A 19,168-nucleotide genomic window follows, 5' to 3' on the forward strand; every position below is an offset into this window, starting at 1 on the left:
GGACAGCGGCCCTGCAACGCACCAAGCGTGCCCGGTCTGTGCTCTGCGCCTCTGGCCATGCCCCATCCCAGCTAACGAGCTCCCGCTCTGTGTCCCCGCAGGTTCAGCCCCTACGAGTGGTACGATGCTCATCCCTGCAACCCCGGCTCGGACATCGTGGAGAACAACTTCACCCTGCTCAACAGCTTCTGGTTCGGGATGGGCGCGTTGATGCAGCAAGGTACAGGGCTCCCTGCTGCTTCTCCCACGCCGCCTTTTGGTGCAGCTTTTCAGACGTACAGCTTCATTTCTATGTGACAGGAACAAGATAACATCGCTGTGTCTGTCAGATCCAAGCAGCCACCACAAAGGGACACTGCCAGCCCCGGGCACAGCTGTCAGGGTGCGGGGAGCGGGGCTGCTCTGATCAGGCACAGCCCACAATGGAGCTCCTACGTCCACGTGCCCACAGAGCCCCCAGATTTCTTCTGGGTGAGGGCAGCACGGAGCATCTCAGCCTTTTTTTTCCCCCTTTTCTTTTGGCACCGGGTCAAAGCCCATCTCAAGAGCTCGCCCTGCAAGGCGCAGCCCTGCTGCAGTCGGATCGCAGGTGCCCCACTAATAATAATTACTCTTAATGAGGTGTGCAGGTGCCAGAGCTCCACAGCCACCATCGGGAATGGCAGGGCAGGGGCAGTGCCACACACAGCAGCATCCCTCCAGCTCTGTTAGTTCAGCCATGTGTTTACGTGTGGGATCTCAGAAGAGATCTGCTGCAGAAAACAGAGCTTTGTGCCCTCTGATCTGCCCCTATTTCCATCCCCACGTGGTTGTGCTGTGCACTGGGTTACGGTTGGGAGCTCTCTGGAGCACTCCCAGCCCTGCTGGTGTGGGGTACTGGCATGGCAGGGAGCTTAGAAACGGGCACGGATAGGATTACAGCTGTATCTATGGATGCAACAGAGCAAACAGAATGTACAGAGATGGAGTGAATAGAGTAAACCCGTTAGGAAGACAGCACAGAGCGAGCTTGTGAGCAGCGCTGAATGAGGAGCAAAATACAGCTGCGGTCTAATTGCAGAAAATCCAGGGATAGGAAGCAGTGGGAAACATCAAACCCGGGTCCCATTGTATTCATCCCATACTGGGGGTGGCAGCCAGCGAGCGGCAGACCCACGGCACTGCCCCACAGCAGTGGGGCTCCTGCCCACACCTGCCCCAGTGGGCAGCGGCGGAGTCACCCTCTTAGCGGACGCGGATACATGAGAAGAGCTGTATTCTTTTTAACTCAATTCCACATCTAAGAAGGAAAACATTTCAAAGGCAGACTGATGTCACACCTCCCCGTGCATCAAAGGGCAAGAGACGGAATGGAAAGGAGCAGCATCTCGAGAAGAACTAAAGGAAACTCAGAACCCGGCGCTTTGCTTCCCGGAGCCTCCTCGCTGCACTCCACGCCAGGCTTTGATGCTGCTGCACAAAATTGCTCTGCAAAGCCCAAATTGCTCTCTGTTGCAAATTCCGGGTTGGATGTATCCTCTGAATGCAGCCGTTTCAAACCCAGAGCTCTTTCCTGGCTTTAAAAGGGTGTCTTGGGTGATTACAGAAATAGCACAGCCCATTTAGCCCTTCATGTTTGCTCAGTAAAAGTCATTCCAGTCCTGCTACCCCTTTCATGCAGCAGCATCTCCAGCTCCCCTACTTCTAACCACTATTCAAAGCGCCGGACCCTGATAGTTCCTTCCTCTCGTCGTTTGATTTTTTTCTAAACCTTGTGTATTTGAACACACTCCCTGGAGTGAGCGCTTTGAAAAGTGATCTATATGAAAGCAAAGCAGAACAAAACACTCATAAGCGTTCATCAGCGGCGTGCTATTTAAATCTCATGAAAGCTGCCTCGTTAATTACTTCGGTTCGAATGCTTCCTGCAAATTGTACCCAAGGTCAGCAAGGAAGGGACAGGGGTTTTCTGCAGGAAGAACCCACTGGTGTCCTCCCATGGGAGATATGTGGATAATGTCCCTCTGGAGCAGCTGGCTTTAATTGTGTAGCTGCTCCAGTTTGACAGTGAAACCGAATCCTTCGTGTATATACCCATGCACACGTGTATAACACATACAGATGTATTTTATAGACATAACCGGGTCCCTTCTCTCACCCCGTGTCCCCCAGGCTCCGAGCTGATGCCCAAGGCTCTCTCCACGCGGATCATCGGCGGCATCTGGTGGTTCTTCACCCTGATCATCATCTCGTCCTACACGGCCAACCTGGCCGCCTTCCTGACGGTGGAGAGGATGGAGTCCCCCATCGACTCGGCAGACGACCTGGCCAAGCAGACCAAAATCGAGTACGGGGCCGTGAAGGACGGGGCGACCATGACCTTCTTCAAGGTGAGAGCGGCTCGGGCAGGGACGTGAGGACGCGACGCCTCTCAGCTGCCTCCCCTCTCAAGCAGGTTGCTCCTGCCTCCCATCTTCATTAAGACATTAACCCCGTCAGTTTAGCTTACCTAGATTCGCATCACGGCCAAATCCCTCTCTCCCACTTGCTAATTGAAGCCGCAATTATAAAATTACAGCAATTTGACAGCTCCGGGGGCCGTACCCACTACAGGCTCAGGCACTCCAACCTGCAGCAAACAGGATGGATGCACCTCACACTCAAGCCTGCAGAAAATTCTTTTGTTCCCTAAGATTCCCCATTTCTCACACCTCTCATCCATTGCCCCTCCTCTGGCCCAGGCCACGCTGCTCCGCGTGCAGCCAAAGTCCCCTCCTGTCCCCACGTGCCCCTGCTCACGTCCTCACGTTCCGTTACCTCCTGAAGCCACGTGCAAGGCAACGCTTCAGAATCAAATCACGTTTGCCTCTTCTGTTTAAAGCGTAATTTCAGAAGTTAGCCAACACTGCAGGGAGGGTGCTGAGAGCATTCATATTTCACTGCTGCCTCAAAAAATGGAAAGAAACCGAGAGACTTAAAAAGACCTTTGGAACCGCAGCTGGCCTTTAAAAACACACTTTTAGAAAAGAGCAAGAGAATAAAGGAATCGAAATGAGGGGTGATTAACCTAAGCAACGAGCATCCCAGCTTGGAGAGGAATTTAAATTTAATGGTGACCTTAAAAAGCTGTCTTGCAAGAAAAGGCCATGGCAGAAAACAGAGGCGTGCTTTCTTCTCGGTGCCAAACGCATGAGGGGATCCTTCCACACTGCCATGCACACCTTGCACGAATGATCCTCAGCTCATGCACACTGCTTGGGTTATGCATGCAAAGGTTATCCTGGGCAGTGTGTACGTATTTAGTACGATAATAATTCAAAATCACTAAGGCAGGGCCCTGTCTCCTCGCACATGCTCACTCTGTGTGTGCTGGGGTCTCACGGGCTCTCTGGTGGTCGGCAGTAGTCTTCTTCATTGTGGCTGCTGGCTGAACCTGGAGCAGCACAGTGCTGTAACACAGAGCAGCCATTGGGAGACGCAGACTTTTACTGGCGTGCCTTAACTACTCTTTCCAATACGAGTTTTATACGGACATAAAAAGAAACTACCTTTTTTTTTTAAACCGAGGACACCGCATCTTTACGGCCCCCTATCATTATGCATCTGAATCATTCTTTGGGCTCCTAATGGGCACTTGGCAGAGCTCATTGCTGCAGCACGTTTCCCTTTGGCTGCGTTCTGCCATTGCTGTTTGGAGATGGATACCAGCACTGAGCACCCTGAGCCCCCCACCCAACCCCCAGAGCACAGCACACAGCAGCAGCACCGAGAGCTTCCCAGCTGCCCCGGCAGACTGCGACGCGGTGAGAAGAACCACGGAGCAGCTATTTATTTCCAGGCGATGCAGATTGAGTTACAGGAGTAAACAGATCAATTAATTTGGGAGCAGCATCTAGCTTTCACCGCGGATCATGCCAGGAATCCTTCATACCGGGCAGGAGATGCTGCCTCGCTCCGAACAAACGCGGGCTTTAATGCGCGCCTGGCGGGCGGCGCGGGGGTGTGCGGATGTGTGTACACACACATTCACTTGTACAGAAATGTTAAATCCTCCAGAGTAAGTATCTCCCGTTGGGGAAAATCAATTTATTTTTTTCATACAGGCTGGAATTGAAAATCGTAAGCCTGAAAGTTACTTTCTTGCCAATTTCACTGATAAAAAAGCATATATGTCTTGGCAAGATGCCTCATATTGCCTCCTCTAAACTATTCCATTAATTTATTTGGGTGACTGCTCTTGAAGCATTGGTTATTAAAGGCAGCTCCTGAGCTGTGACTCTAAAGAATGAGCTCAGAGGCGTTCTCAGAGTTCCTGCGCTCCCCGCGTGCACTGGGGCTGCTGCCCACCTCTGCACCTCAGCACCAGGACAGGGGCTGCGTGCGATCCTAGAATCATAGCATGGCTTGGGTTGGAAGGGACCCCAAGCATCACCAAGTTCCAACCCCCCTGCCACAGGCAGGGCCACCGACCTCCAGATCTGGTACCAGACCAGGTTGCCCAGGGCCCCATCCAACCTGGTCTTGAACAGCTCCAGGGATGGGGCAATGCTGGAGCCCATGGGCCAGGGCTGGTGATATCCACCCCAACCAAACCTCACACATGTCAGTGGGAGAGGCCCAAGTGGGACAGGGACACAGTCCCTGCTGCAAACCACAGCCGCAGCGACCAGCAGCCTTCATCTCTCGCAATGACCTCCGCCATCCCAAGTGTTCGGGAGCTCACAGCTGGAATGCCCCTGCCAGGATGAAGTCGGCGTTGGTGATGAATCTCAGCAATGCCTCAGAGCACCAGAACCCGGCGGCTCCTCAGCCAGACCAAACCAGCAGCTAAGCCCAGAAAGGGGTTTTGAAGGCAAAGGACTTGAGCTGTAAAATCCAAGGTCCAGCCAAATAAAATATTCACCACAACCAAAAACATCCCGAAATGTGAATATAAGTGTACTCACTGAGTATCAACTTACTGCTAACGAATTACTGCGCGTAACGAGGATGGGTTTGCTCACGTGAGTGATGTGTTCTCAGGGGACATTACTCACATCCCACAGATAAATGAGCCCCTCCGACGTGCGGCCAAAGTGCTCTGAGAGCAGGAGGGGAGGATGGAACTCCTCTGCACGCGGCCACAGCTCTCTGCAAGGTGTGAGCTGCACTCCGTGGTCCTCCTGCAACGCCTGATGGATGGCTGCTCTCACCGTGACTGACAATCGCTTCTAAATTGGACTTTTAACAAATAGCCGGCTCTATCAAACCGCTGGTGCCGGGCTGAGAATTACAGCCGGCAAATTTTCGCTTGGAGAGGGACTGCTCTTATCTCCTGTTAGCCGAGTTAAAGAAACTCAGTGGAAATAAATTCCCGGTGGGGAGGTGGAGGGCTGCAGACTGCAGAGAGCTCACCCAAAGCAGAGCTGTGCCGAGCTGTGCCAAGCTGTGCCAAACTGCACCGAGCTGTGCCGAGCTGTGCCAAACTGCACCAAGCTGTGCCAAGCTGTGCCAAGCTGTACCGAACTGCACCGAGCTGTGCCGAGCTGTGCTGAGCTGTGCCAAGCTGTCCTTGCATCCATGACCCACCTTGGGGCTGTCTTTGGGGAGGATGAGACCACTGCACTTTGCTGGCAGACATGAGGCCGGGGCTGCAGCAAGCAGGAGGCTCTGCAGCCCAGGACCCTACACCGGAGCCACGCAGCATCCATCCTGCTATTTCCAAACACAATGAAGTCCCTGCAGCAGGTCGAAAGGAGGGATTTAAGAAGAGCAGAGAAGAGAAAAGTGGTTTTTTTTCTGTTCCACGGAGCCCTGTCTCATGTAATTTAAGCTGCCTGAAGAGCTACAATGCCTCATGCAAGTCCTATTAGCTTCACTAAATGCAGCCTATTGATTTTTTGCCAGTTTATTTTGCTCTGCGCTTTAAACTGGGAGAACACTGATGTTGTTTAAGAGCCCTGTGTCAACACCCAAGGAGCATTAAATGCAGGAAGAGAAAGAGCAAAAGGGAGAGCCAGTGAACCCAGAGGCCTCTGATCTGAACTATATAAATGTTAAACAAGTCGTTATCGGCAACTCGAGTGCGCTGTTCATTTCAATTACCCATCGTAATGTGCAGATATTTAATAATCCTTTTGGAGGCGACATTTCTTGCTGCTCTTTGAGGCTTGATAAATGCCACAAATCTAGCTCACGGGCACTGGACCGGATTTTCAGGCGAGGGAGATTATCCTGCCTCCTGAATGCGGTTTGCTCCTGCACCGCAGGTTCATCAGCGGATTATAACGAGTATGAATTCCAGCTGACACCGCCGAGTCTGTGGCTGCTCCAGCAGGGATGAGCCCATGGGGTCAGCGGCAGAGGAACGGCCTTTGTTAGCACGTGGCACTACCAGGCCCGGGGTACGGGCCGGGTGACCACAGCCATAAACCCACACGGTGAAAAAAGGAGATGGATAGGAGAAGCATTTGAAATACCAAGCACAAAGGGGCTATCTGGCTCAGCTCATTTACCCCCTGTATACAGTTATATGGGTAGCAGGAGCCAGAACCGCAGGCAGAGTGAGCCCTGTGCCTGCCCCCAGCCCAGCAGCGAACCCAGAGCGTGGTCACGGACAAAGGCTGTATTTAAAATGTTACGGAAAGACCAAAAAGAGCCATAGTTCTTCTCACCCAACACATTTCCTAGAAGAAAAAAAAAAGTGTTTGTACAAAGAGCAAGCTAGACAGCACGCTCCTCCTTTCCAACAGAACGCCTGCTGGTCGTGCAAGAATACCCGTGCCTATTTTTAGCCATAAGACAATCTTCTCGAATCTTTCCAAGCCCCTGTTTGCGTGGGAACGCTCGATTTGTTTGGCAGTTGCACATACCTCAGAGGAGACATGTTTCCTTGTGGCGCTTGGGGAAAGAAAGACAAAAATACAACAGAGCGTGTGAGGGAGAGAAAAACGTATCCTCGGAAACGTGCTCTGCCTTCTCTCATCGTGCAGAGACACGGCGAGATAAACCATGCCCTGCTTTGGACACCAGCCCCTTGCAGCAGACACATGGACGGGCTGGCACCGCAGCGGCTCTGCGGGCACCAGGTGCACCCCAGTGGGCAAGGAGCAGCCCAGGGCCACATACACAGAGCAACATGGCGCAGGGAATGGTTGTGCTGAGTGCTGGCACAGCTGAGGTGTGCTGGAATCTGCCCCTTGTCGGGGCGAGCAGTGTTGAGCGGTGAAGGCAGAGGGAGATCTAAGCCGTGGCAAATTGGGTTCTGCTCTCCAATTGGTATTGTTATTTTTCTTACTGTAAAGACGCCGTTTTTTTTTCTTTTCCCGGTAAATAGAATATTAATTCTCATTTTGGTATCACTTTTCCAGAAGTCCAAAATTTCTACCTTTGAAAAAATGTGGGCTTTCATGAGCAGCAAACCCACAGCTCTCGTTAAGAACAACGAGGAAGGAATCCAGCGGACCCTGACGGCCGACTACGCCCTGCTGATGGAGTCCACCACCATCGAGTACATCACCCAGAGGAACTGCAACCTCACCCAGGTCGGGGGGCTCATCGACTCCAAGGGCTACGGCATTGGGACCCCCATGGGTAAGTGGCTGTAGGGAGTCCAGGAGAGATAATCCCCCCCACAGAAGGCAATCTCCAAACACCACAGCTCATACGGACCACTTCCCAAAGAGAGGTCTGGAGGTTCTCTTCACTGAGAGGACTTCCCCACTTTGTGCTGCTTGCTCCCAGGCTCACCGTACCGGGACAAGATCACCATCGCCATCCTGCAGCTGCAGGAGGAGGACAAGCTGCACGTCATGAAGGAGAAGTGGTGGCGGGGGAACGGCTGCCCTGAGGACGAGAACAAGGAGGCCAGCGCCCTGGGCATCCAGAACATCGGCGGCATCTTCATCGTGCTGGCGGCGGGCTTGGTGCTGTCGGTCTTCGTGGCCATGGTGGAGTTCATCTACAAGCTGCGGAAGACGGCGGAGCGCGAGCAGGTACCAATCCCTCTTCCACCACTAGCCCAGCACCGAGCATTCCCCCTCCCTGAGCCTCCAGCGTGTTCTAATCACACCCAAAGGACACTGTCATGGTAGCCTCCGAACAGCACAAAACTTCTATCCAGTAATAATGAGATCACTTTAAATCTTAATTTGTTTAGCTCCACATTGCCCTCAAGAATGAGATTGCATCCCCTCCTTTTGACAAAGTTGTATAAACCTTGAAACCGCCCATCAAACCATTCCCAGGAGGTTCAAGTCAGTTTCCCACTGTATACTCTTGATAACAGGGCAAAAACTTAAAAATATAGCTATACATGAAGAATAATAAACCTGTGCTTAGGACACTTAGACCAATTCCACTAAACTGCAGTTATTCTAACCAAGCTAACAACTTGACTGGCTGTAGGATTCCCTGAGGCCGTTGTTGCATTGCTTGGTGCTGAGATTGGCTGCAGCAGAATTGCACCAAGCGGATCCACAGCCCAGTTCCCTCCGTCAGCTTTCTCTGTACAAGTGACTTGACTTTTTTTGCTAAAGCCATCAGTCCTGTTCAAGGGGGTGGTGTCTCGGCCTGTGGTGTTGGCAGTGTGTGGGGTGTACCAGTCTGGTTCCTTCTTCGGACTCACTGGTCCAGGCTCTAAATGGTCCCTGTCCTTGTAACAGAGCCCAACAGATTCATCTGCAGCAGCCCCTACCCCAGGAGGAACGGGGGGCTCTATCGGCGCGGTGGATTCCAAGTGTTTTTGCAGGGACTCAAAATCCAATCTCCAGGGCCCCAGAAGGTTTCAGCCACAGGGCCAGAGCACGTGGCTGTGTCCCACAGCCTCACCCCGCTTTGTCCCACGGCTCTATGTCATAGATCGTAGCCCCATCCACTCCTACATTAAGGGAGACCCACACCAAAAGTCACCTTAAATCAACGCCTTCCACTTCAGCGTGGCGCTTCTGCAAAATCGCTTCCATTATTTGGCAAACCACCTCCTGTTCCTTTGTTATGTTTGATCCCATTGTTCCCCATTGCTCATCTCCGTCCTGCAGAACTGATCGTGGCTGTGCAGCCTGGTCCTGCTTCCTTCCAGCAGCCGTGGGTCCTGCTTCCTTCCAGCAGTCCCAATTGCCAGCAGTCAGCCTGATGGCCGATTCTCTCCCGATGCTGACCCTGATACAGGGTCCCTGTTTGGGTGCCACTGGTGGCAACTGAGGCACGGACTCCGTTGCTAATGCAGGACGAAGACCCTTTACTGTACGTGCTTACAACCTTTTATACCAACGTCACAACCCCTTGGTCACATGTCCTAAGGTCTTTTGTTAGTCATAGTGGGGGGTTAGTCTTTGTTTTCCCACACCCGCAGTTCTGAACACCTTGCAGGGACAGTGACCCCACCACTCCCTGGGCAGCCCGTGCTAGTGCATCGCATCCCTTTGGAGATTTCTCCTAATATCCGACCTTATGCCTTCAGCATGGCCCAAACCCCTGGAGATGAGCTCCAGCATCCCACTGCAGGCACAGGGTGGTAACGGTGTGTTCTGTCCCTCCTCTCCGCAGCGCTCCTTCTGCAGCGCGGTGGCCGACGAGATCCGGCTGTCGCTCACCTGCCAGCGCCGGGTCAAGCACAAGCCACCGCCTCCCGTCATGGTGAAGGCGGACGCCGTGATCAACATGCACACCTTCAACGATCGGCGGCTGCCAGGGAAGGACAGCATGAGCTGCAACACCGGCCTGACGCCCGTGTTCCCATAGGCAGCGGGACCTGGGGGCGGGAGGGAAGGACGTGCGAAGGATGCGCTCCGAAGTAGGGAAGAAAGGATTTCAAAAGGGAAAAAAAAAAAAAAAAAAAACAGGAGGGAAAAGAAAGAAAGGAAAAAAAAAAACAGGGGAAAAAAAAAAAAAACAAAGCTTGGTTTGGTTCATTTCGAGAACAAGGCCTTTCAACACAGCTGCATCCATCACCGGCGCAGAAGCAACGACTTCAAAGCACAGACTGCACTGTGGGTCTCGGGGCTTTTCCGTTTTGCTTCCATTGTTTTTCGTTCCTTATTTTTTTACAGCTTTGCCCCCTGGCCTCGTGCAGCCCAGCACGCCCCACCCGGAGTCTGATGTTTACACACCGAGCACACGCAGAGGCACAGCTGAACTGAGCCAAACTGAGCCCCGGAGGGCAGCGAGGAGCCCCCGAGCACGGCTCCTCCAGCATGGCAATAAAGAGACACGTTGTCCATCGGGTGTGCATGGCACACCTGGCAGAAAGGGACGGGACAAGCCCCCCCCAGGCACTGCAGCTGCCGACCCCGGCACGGAGCGCTGTGCAGGAGCAGGCAGCACAGCAGCCATCGGTGGAGCCCAGGCAGCCTGCGACAGAGCACAGCAAGCTGGAATGGAACGGGACCCGGGCAGGAAGGGGCTGGCACGGTGTGCGTGGGGACTGCGAGGAACTGCTGCCAGCCCAGGGGCTGCCCCAGCGCCGTGCACTGTGCGGCTCCCAGGCAGCAGAGCCCATGGTCTGCAGCAGAGATGGGAGGAGAGCTGTTTGCCAGAGGTGGATGGGATGGGTGCTATGAAGCTGGCTGCAGCTCTGCGCGCTCGCACCCCAGCATCCCGGCACCTGGGGCCCCAGCACGCGGTGCCACATCGGCCCTGCACCTCTCGCCCACCCGCAGCTCCACGCAAACGCGCTCAGATGTTTTTAAGGAATCTTCCACGCACTGTGTTCTTCTTTTCAGGTCGCTAACCCAGAAGGCTGGTCCTGAGCACCCATCGAGTCAGAATTACCAAAGACCCCTCTGCCAACTGAAAGGAACGCTGAGCAGCGCCGCTCCGCTGCATCCCCCCCCACGGGGACACCACCGATTGCTCCCCAGCCATTGCAAAACGAAGCGAGCGGACACGGCGCTGCCCGCTGTCACCCCGAGCACCATGAGGAGAGCACTGCAGAGAGCGCTTTAAAGCTCTGATGCAGACACTGGTGTGGAAGGAAAGCACGGCCCTCAGCCCCCACCCAGCATCCCACAGTGCGGGGGCTTCTTCCCACCCCCCATCAGGAAGGTTTCCTTGGAGCTGATCCCAATTAGCAACTTAGATCGGGGGATGATAGCTCCTTCCCCCCACCCAACAAAAAAAAAATAATAATTTGTCTTTATTTTGTTCTCCCCTGGTGTAAAGAAGTAACGTAGAGACCCGGAACTAAAAACGGATTTGTCACGGTTTGACTCAAGCAGAGAGATGCAAGGAATTCACATTTCTTTCCACCTTTTCATAGAAATGGTGAAAAATCAGAGCTGGAAGCTGCCACCTCAGCACACGTCACCACGGCCGCAGTTTGCTGACCCTGCTCCCGCTGCCGAGGTTGCACTGTGAGCTCAGCTCTGCTCCCTGAGCTGATGGCAGCGCCCATGCTCCTCACCACCCCGGGGCTGGGCAGGGCAGCGGGGCTCATCTTCCCCCTGCAGATCCGTAAGCCATTACACAGAGATTTTTACAACCACAACAAAGATAAAAACAAAGCCTGAAACTGGCTTTACACGTCCTGAGAGTAAACCACCCCCAAACCAGCATTCATTTTGCTTCTCCGCGGACCGCTTTTTTTTTTTTTACTGAGCTAAATATCACCACCGCCGTGAGCACCGGTTATTCATCCTTGACACCAGTTCAATTTCCTTTTACTCACAAATGCCCCAGAGTGACAGGTGAGCACCAGCACCGTGCTCGTGCTGTCGGCCGGCAAGACAAACCGCTGCGGCTCTGCCTTCTCCCTTCTCTCTCCGACTGCACGGCAGCACTCCACGCGTCTGCGCTGCGCTTTGGTGCTCACAACCCTGTTCACTTACAGGAAGCACTGGATCTGCTGACAGCACCGTGCTGCCGGGCAGGGAGCTCACAGAGCGGGCACCACCGGCCCCGTGTCCCCCTCCCCTCCACCAACCCAGCCCTGCTCACTGTGCTGGGCTCGCTGCTGTATGCTGCAGCAGGCTGGGACGCAGCTGGGATGCACTTGGGACGCAGCTGGGGCTGGGCTGTGCAGGCAGCAGAGAGGAACCTGGCAGCTGGCAGAGGGGAGGCCCCAGAAGGTGCAGATGTGATGACAAAGCGTCAAAGCCTTCTGCATGCTGCGCTGTGACCTGCTCCTGGCTACCGGCGGCTCACGTCTTAGGAATCCGACTTCCAGCTTTCAAGCAGGTTCATTCCTTGCTCGGTGGGCAGAGGGACCGAAGAAGTGAGGAGGAAATGAAGAAAGCCACATTTGGGCGACTGAACTGTCCCCGAAGCGCTGCCATTCCCATTCACTGTCCCTTTGCCACCTGCTCCCTCCTTCCAGGTCTCCTGTGAGACAGAGCAGGGATGCAGCGGGCAGCTTCCTCTGGGGCTGCTCTTCCATGGGGCTGAACTGATGAGAGCTGGGTAAAGACGCCAGCACTGCAAACCCACGGAGTCAGCGCACACAGGGACGCTGCTCAGCCCCACAGCTGCTGCCCATGGGGGTCCCTGACCCACAGCACCGCGGCGTGGGACGCACTGCGCTGCCCGCACCTCTGTCAAACAAAAAAAGGACAAAACGAAATTAAAAGGAAAAACAAAAAACAATAACCAACTGGCAACAACCACGGAAAAGAGTGCGAAAAAAAAAAAAGGAAAAATAGAAAAAAAAAAAAAACTGGTCTCCTTGACATTCAGGGGAATTTCCTTTGTGGACATGCAGAATTTCTATGAATATAGTTTTTTGTAAACATTTTGTAACGATTTTGGTTTCATAGTAACTGTGTTACTTGCTGATCATTCTAGGCTGATGTACATAAAATTTCCAAAAAAAGAAAAAGAAAAAGAAAAAATTCCGATTATTTTCCTTTTTAAGACACTGTGATATATCAAAGTGCACAGTTTGCTGTATGAAGTCATATGGTTTTAAATTTTAAATAAAAAAAAAATAATAATTTCTAGAAAACAACAAAATCCGCGCCGCTTTGTGCCTGCTGCCTCCATCTCCCTCGGCTGGAATCTGGCTCCTCAGTGCAGCCGGGCAGGGACAGCCCATCCCACAGCAGCTCCCCATAGACCCCAGGGAGGGACAACGCTGCAAGGCACAGCAGAGCAGAGCCCCTCCTGGGCATCGTGCATGCACTGCATTGTCCCTGAAAGCTGCCATTCCCCGCACACTGGTTCATAGAATTCCTCCCCATGCTAATTCTTTCTAAGGGTCACCCCATCTAGCGTTCTCATCTCCTTTTGCTCCGGCCCTGGAAAGCCGCAGCATCGACATCCGTGCCGAGGAGGGCCCCCCCAGAGCTCCTCTTTTTGCTCTGAGCCCTGATCGATACGCAGAGGACACGGCACAGAGAAGAAGGGGAAAAAAGGTCAAAGCAGGCGATGCCTTCGCACGGCTCCTTCAGCGCTGGGCCGCGTGGGGCTGCTCCTGGGAGCCCTTCACATTGCGCAGCACCGCGCTGTGCCACGAGTCCGTAGCGCCGGGCAGCAATGAACCCTGTCACTCAGCCCTGCGCTGCGCCGCCCGTCACGTGTGATGGATGTTTAATCAGACAGCAGATCCCACTCATATAAAGGCACCCCTTGCAAGCCTGGAACCAGTCTGTCCCACCAGGCCGAGCAGGGTGCATGCAGGGAAGTGGCGCCCACTGCCTGCAGCTCTTCCTGCAGAGTGCACGTCACAGCGGAACGGCTCGGCCTGCAGCAGTGCTCTCTGACGCCGCAGCGCAGAGCTCTGGTCCTGCAGCACGAGGACAGCAGCCACCAGCAGCGGCCCTACAACCAGCAAAGCCCATCCTTGGACTGAACGTTCCCCTGAGCAGAACGCTCCTCGCTTCCTTGGAGAAGATCTGGAGACGGAAGAGCGAAAACGAGGATATCTTATTGAAGAAGAGGACGCGGGCTTTCCTCTGCACTCCCCGATGCTGAAAACAAACAGAAAGGGCCAAACCTTCCCTGGTGCTGCCGTGCCTGGAGCGCTGCCTGCAGGGAGCATCTCCCGGGCAGGGCCACGGAGATGGGCTTCAGAACACTGCAGAGCAGCGGGGCTGTGGCAAAGGGCTGCAGAGGGGAGCGGGACTGCGGGAGCCGGGAGCAGACGGGGTGCTGACACCTCTCACTTCGAGCAGGGTATCGATGGTGCGAGGCTGCGCGCTCCAAACACAGAGCGAAAGGGTGATCTCAGGAAACAAGAGACCTTCTGGCAGTGCTGAAGGAACATATGGGCTCCAGCTAACGCGCCTTGAAAGGGGGTCACAGGGCAGGGAAGTGATGGCCCCACACACAGGGAAGTGTGGGCAGCGGTATGGGGGGGGGTTGTTACACGAAGGAGGGGCACGGGGCAGAGCACAGGGTTGGGGAATCACTGCAACACGGGGAAGAGAAGAGGAGCATCTCGCAGGAAGGCTCTGGGTTTCACTGCAAGAATTTCACTCATTCCGCTCGCGGCCCAGCTGAAACTGCTCGGAGAGGCATCATTACAGTGTTTAAGAAGCATCTGTCATTATTAAAACAAAGTTGCTTTGCAATTTTACTATTTTGCTGCAGTTTCATTATCTTATGCAAATGAGCTGTCTATTCCCTTCTGCAGCGTGGGCTGCAGTGGGACGGGAGCCCCAGCGAGACTATTTATTACCAGCCTCTCACTCTTGAGATTATCAATTGCAAATGAAGGAGCATAAATACATCTTCTTTAGCTGCTTATGCCACATTAAGGAACACGCTCGCAGCTAATGGCTTTGCAGCTCTCATCTGCTCAGATGGGAGCGGAGCACGGGGGGACTCCTCTGGTTGGCAGCAGCTCCAGGCTGTGCCAACAGCGCTGAGCCCAGCCAACCCCACAAGCGACCGTGTAACGACACCAGGTGATACCATCGGAACTGTTTGTCTTGCAGGATGAATTCTGGTCCTCCCGGAGCACTGCAGCACTCCCAGCCCAAAGCCCTGCCCATGGCTCTGGCTCTGTGGTTCCCCCACGCACAGATCTCCGCTCCCCCCTGGCCCCGTGCCCTGCTGTCCATGGCACAAGATCCACACTTGTCTCGCTGCTGTCCCCGAAGCCCCCAGCTGGAAATACGGCACCACGGGTGTGGGTCACCGGTATGGGTCCAGCCCAAACGGCTTTGGGGTCAGCAACCCTGGAGAAACTGCAAAAACTAAATGTGGCTGCTGCCTTTTCTCCTCCATGGAGGGGTCTACAAGAACACACAGGTGCCCACACCGGCGACGTGTGCCGCATCAGTCAGTGGAGACGTGGCAGGGTGGCTCTGACATGGCACAGCTCAGCTGCAGCCCTCGACTCTCAGTGATGCCACCCCCAGCCCTGCAGAGTGAGCACAGAGCGGCCCCCAGGTGCCCCACCAGCCATCGCCATGTGCCCCTATCTCTGCCACCCGGCAGCCTCCAGCTTCAGCAGCCACCGAGGGACACGAGAGAAGAGGCAATTACAGAAGGAGGCCGGCTGCAGCCAGCCAGGCTGCACTCAATATGCGATCTGACAAGCTGCCAAAGCAGTTGTCTTCTGCAATAGGGATGCCACCGTGCCCGGACCCAGGACCCCAGCGCTGTAAGCACCACCACAGGCCAAGGAACTCTGGGTGCAGTGCATTCCCTGCAGGCAGGAACAGCACAGGGCTGGCAGCCAGCACGCAGACATCCCCCACAAGTGGGTAATTGATGCTATATAGGGCCAGGTTATTGCAATCAGCGTCGCACTCTTTACATCAACATTCTCCGCAGCCGAACCCTCTTGTGTTCCAGAGGGTTAGAAAATGTTATTATCCAGACAAACCCCCTAATTCCAACAAATTCGATTAACCAGGCAAATGAAAATGACACAAACAAAGCTGTCTGAGATTCGGGAGGCTCGACGGCTTGCTGCTGCTTTGATTTATTCCTAACCAGATTTACAGCGCGCGCCCTGGGCACCTCGGCTCCACCAGCGCCGGGAGCAGCGCCGTGCTGGTCCCTTGGCAGCCCCAGGCAGCGATGTCAGCCCCAGGACTGTGCCCACCAGCATCCCCCGGTCCTCCCCACCCACCTCGTGCTCCCCAGATCCAAGCTGTGCTCCGAGATCATTCGGAGACACTTTGCTCCATTACGACCTGGAATTTGTAAAAGTCTCCCGGAGTCTGGTGGCAGGCCTAAGGCAGCGCTCTAATTAGGCCATCAATAACCCAGAGCAGCTGCTCAGAAAGAATTCAGCTGTTCAAAGATGGAAAAGTCCATTAAGTTTATTGCATGAAATGTTGGACATGGTTTAGACAGGGGATCACAGCCAAATTATATAAACTACCAAAAACCTGCCAAATGGAGGAAGCGCGGGCAGGACGGGGCATTTTTAAACTGTCATTGCCCCGAAGGGAGAAGCAGACCCATTTGTCTGCTGCTGCTGTCCAGAAGCAACGTCCGATGACAACCGCAGAGCCAGCGCTGAGCTCGCACAGCTATGGTAGAAGAACAGAAATAGAAGACAATTATCCAAGTTATTTCTATAACCGTGGCAATTAAGCGTTGTGGTGACTCTTTGAAAACACAGCGATAGCACAAGAAACACACAAGGAGCTGGAACGTTCTCCGGCTGTGACAAGGGGAAGCACGTCCTGCTCGCACCTGGGGCTCCCCAGCCTCAACGCGAGGCAGACACAGGTTCCCAGCCCGCGGCCTTTGGAAGCAAGGACACAACGAGGGACAAGGGCAGCGTGAAGGCAACGGGCAGGGGATGGAGGCGGCAGCGCCAGCTGGGGACGTGCTGCCTGCTGCCACCCGGCCCAGCGAGGAGAGCCGGCTGCAGAACTGGCAGAGCGGTGCTGGAGCTGAAGGCACTGCGCAGCAAATCAAAGGACAGCCACCAGGGAGGCATTAGAGTACAGCACACGGTTGGCCCGGCGGCTGCTGAAGGATGGGATGAAAAGAGGAACAAAAGAAGACAGACTCTAAGAGTCCTATTTTTAGGCAGAGCTGTGCCTGGCACTGCTGGTGGCCGGGCACTGCCAGCCTCCAGCTGCTCCTGAACTGCGTGCTCAGAGCCCGTGCTGGGGTGCCCGACCACACTCTGTGACAGCCCCTCCGCAGGGAACCAGGAGGATTAATTTGTGGGGGTAAAGATTCCCATCAAAACCAATAAATAAAGACCGAGGCCACCTCTTATCAAAAAAATCCTTTTCTTCCCTCTCCGGGTGCCAGAAATTCCCACAACGCTGAGAAAATAGAGAACAATTTTTTAAGCACTGCTCTCGCAATAAAATACTGATCTCCAGCAAATGGAATTCGGAACATACAACAGTGGGCTATACATTATCCTGCCTAAAGCCTCCCCCGAGGGAAACGAGGTTATCAAAACTTTGGAGGACTTAATGCAAACGCTGTTCTCCTTCTCCTGCACAAATGGCTGCTCCGGGGGGGGGGGGGCTGGCACCCCCCCCGCTGCAGAGCCTGGCCCCATGGCCTCTGAGCTGCCACTCCTGCAGCAGGCACTGCCCAGCAGTCAGCATTCCCCTGGGGAAAGGTCATTCTCATGGCACCCTTCCCGCTGCAACGCAAGCTACTGCGGACTAGGTTCACAGAAATGGCGTGCTTAAATGAGAAAAAGCAGAAAATTGCACCGCGGGGGCTGAGCGGGGGGGGGGGGGGATGAATCCAAATCCTGAACAGGTACAAACCAATTCCTCCCATGCTGTCCTCGCTGCTGGGCTGGAGCCAGCTGCAGCCTGCCTGGGCCCGGAGGAGCGCAGCAGAACTGTTTACCCAGCTGCACACCCCCCAGCTCGGGCTGTTTTGCTTCTACCTGCCTGCCGTCTGCTCCAAACATCACGCATCTCTCTGGGGTGCCGCGAGAGACTGATCCACGGAATCCAGGCTGAGTGTTTGTTGTGTTCTGCTGAGACACGGCTTCGCCGTATTTAGCAAGAGGAGACCTTGAGAAACATAATTGAATTAGAGGAATCCAACTGCCAACTCCAATTCGCCTCGCTGCTGCTGGGGGGGGGGCAGGGCTTCACTGCTCTGGGAGAGGGGGGATGGGGGGCTGCTGTGCGTGCACCTACTGCCCACAGCCTCTTTGCAATGTCTACAGAGGGAGATCCAATAATCAGAGATGCTTATTTGGTGATAACTGGCGCCTAAGTCATCCATTTTAAGACAGAAATTATTTTTTCCTTTTCCCCTGAAAAAATACTGGATTATTTGAGGGAGGACATCACTCCTGGCAGGGGATGGTTGTGCTGAGCTGGATGCTGGCAGCGGGACCAGCACTGATCTCCTGAGCAGGGAACCTGCCCTCGGAGTCCCAGCAATGCTGCGGGACAAAAGAAGCAAGGAGAGAAGAGGAGAATCTTCTGTAGCCAACCTCAGGAAGGAAACACCAACCAAAACCTGTGCTGCCAAAGACAAATTTATAGCAAAATAATACTTGTCCGTATTTTTCCCTCTTGCTTGCTGTTCACAATTAATGAGGGCCTCTCATTCTCCCTAAAATGTGGAATGATTTCTTCTGTGGTCCCACGAGAGACATCAGGCTGCTGGAAAACCAATCCCAGTTCAGGCCTTCCTGAGATTTCAAATTAATCGCACTGATTGCAGCTTTATTTACTCACTGAGGTCTACTTAGTCCTTCCTTTGTTGCTGTAAAAAGCTTGTTATTCTCTTTAATTGAACTGCTTTTGTAAACTGCATGCATTCTCACTAATTATTTTCCTTGATGAAAGTGGAGCTCCTAATCACTAATGCTCTCCTGAAATCTGTCATCTGGCAGGGAGCATTAGGGGGCACATGTGCGAAGCCAGGCAGGAGGGGCACAGCTCAGGACCCGGCTGCACTCAGCACATCACGGGGATGGGATGATGGGAATAGCACTGTGAGCAGCGTGATCCAGCCTCCCAGGGAGCCATGAGTGACAAAGTGTTCCGTGTACATCAACATTACTCAAAGACTTGGGCTTGTTGAAGCCATTTGCCTTTGAAAGGTAGAGTCAAAACACAGCGACTTTTTAATGAACCTTTTCTCTTTCAATAAGATAGTTAATTTCCCTCCACCTAGCTCCAATTCAGTATTTAAAAAATCAGAAACCTTTCTTTTACCTCACAGACAATCAAAGCGCCATTTGATCAAGAAGCGTGCAGCAATTTTTGGTTGTCATTCTGGCTGCACTCGGTGCATGGGGAAGAAGCACAGAGAGCTTGTCCTCAGCAGTGAGCACAGGGCGAGGAGCAGAGCTCTGTGCCTGGCACAGTGAGGT

General features: G+C 53.9%; 1 protein-coding gene across 1 annotated transcript in view; it reads left to right on the forward strand.

Moving 5' to 3' along the window:
* Positions 1 to 12,581, forward strand: part of GRIK3 (glutamate ionotropic receptor kainate type subunit 3) — a 76,661-nt gene extending 64,080 nt beyond the window's left edge. Inside the window, exons 12-16 of the mRNA XM_021375460.1 lie at positions 102 to 220; positions 2,152 to 2,369; positions 7,329 to 7,551; positions 7,702 to 7,952; positions 9,505 to 12,581. Of these exons, the coding sequence (XP_021231135.1) occupies positions 102 to 220; positions 2,152 to 2,369; positions 7,329 to 7,551; positions 7,702 to 7,952; positions 9,505 to 9,699 (1,006 nt within the window). The 3' untranslated portion in view covers positions 9,700 to 12,581. The remainder of the gene's footprint in view (positions 1 to 101; positions 221 to 2,151; positions 2,370 to 7,328; positions 7,552 to 7,701; positions 7,953 to 9,504) is intronic.

Source organism: Numida meleagris, chromosome 22, assembly GCF_002078875.1.
Source record: "Numida meleagris isolate 19003 breed g44 Domestic line chromosome 22, NumMel1.0, whole genome shotgun sequence".
Lineage (NCBI taxonomy): Eukaryota > Metazoa > Chordata > Aves > Galliformes > Numididae > Numida > Numida meleagris.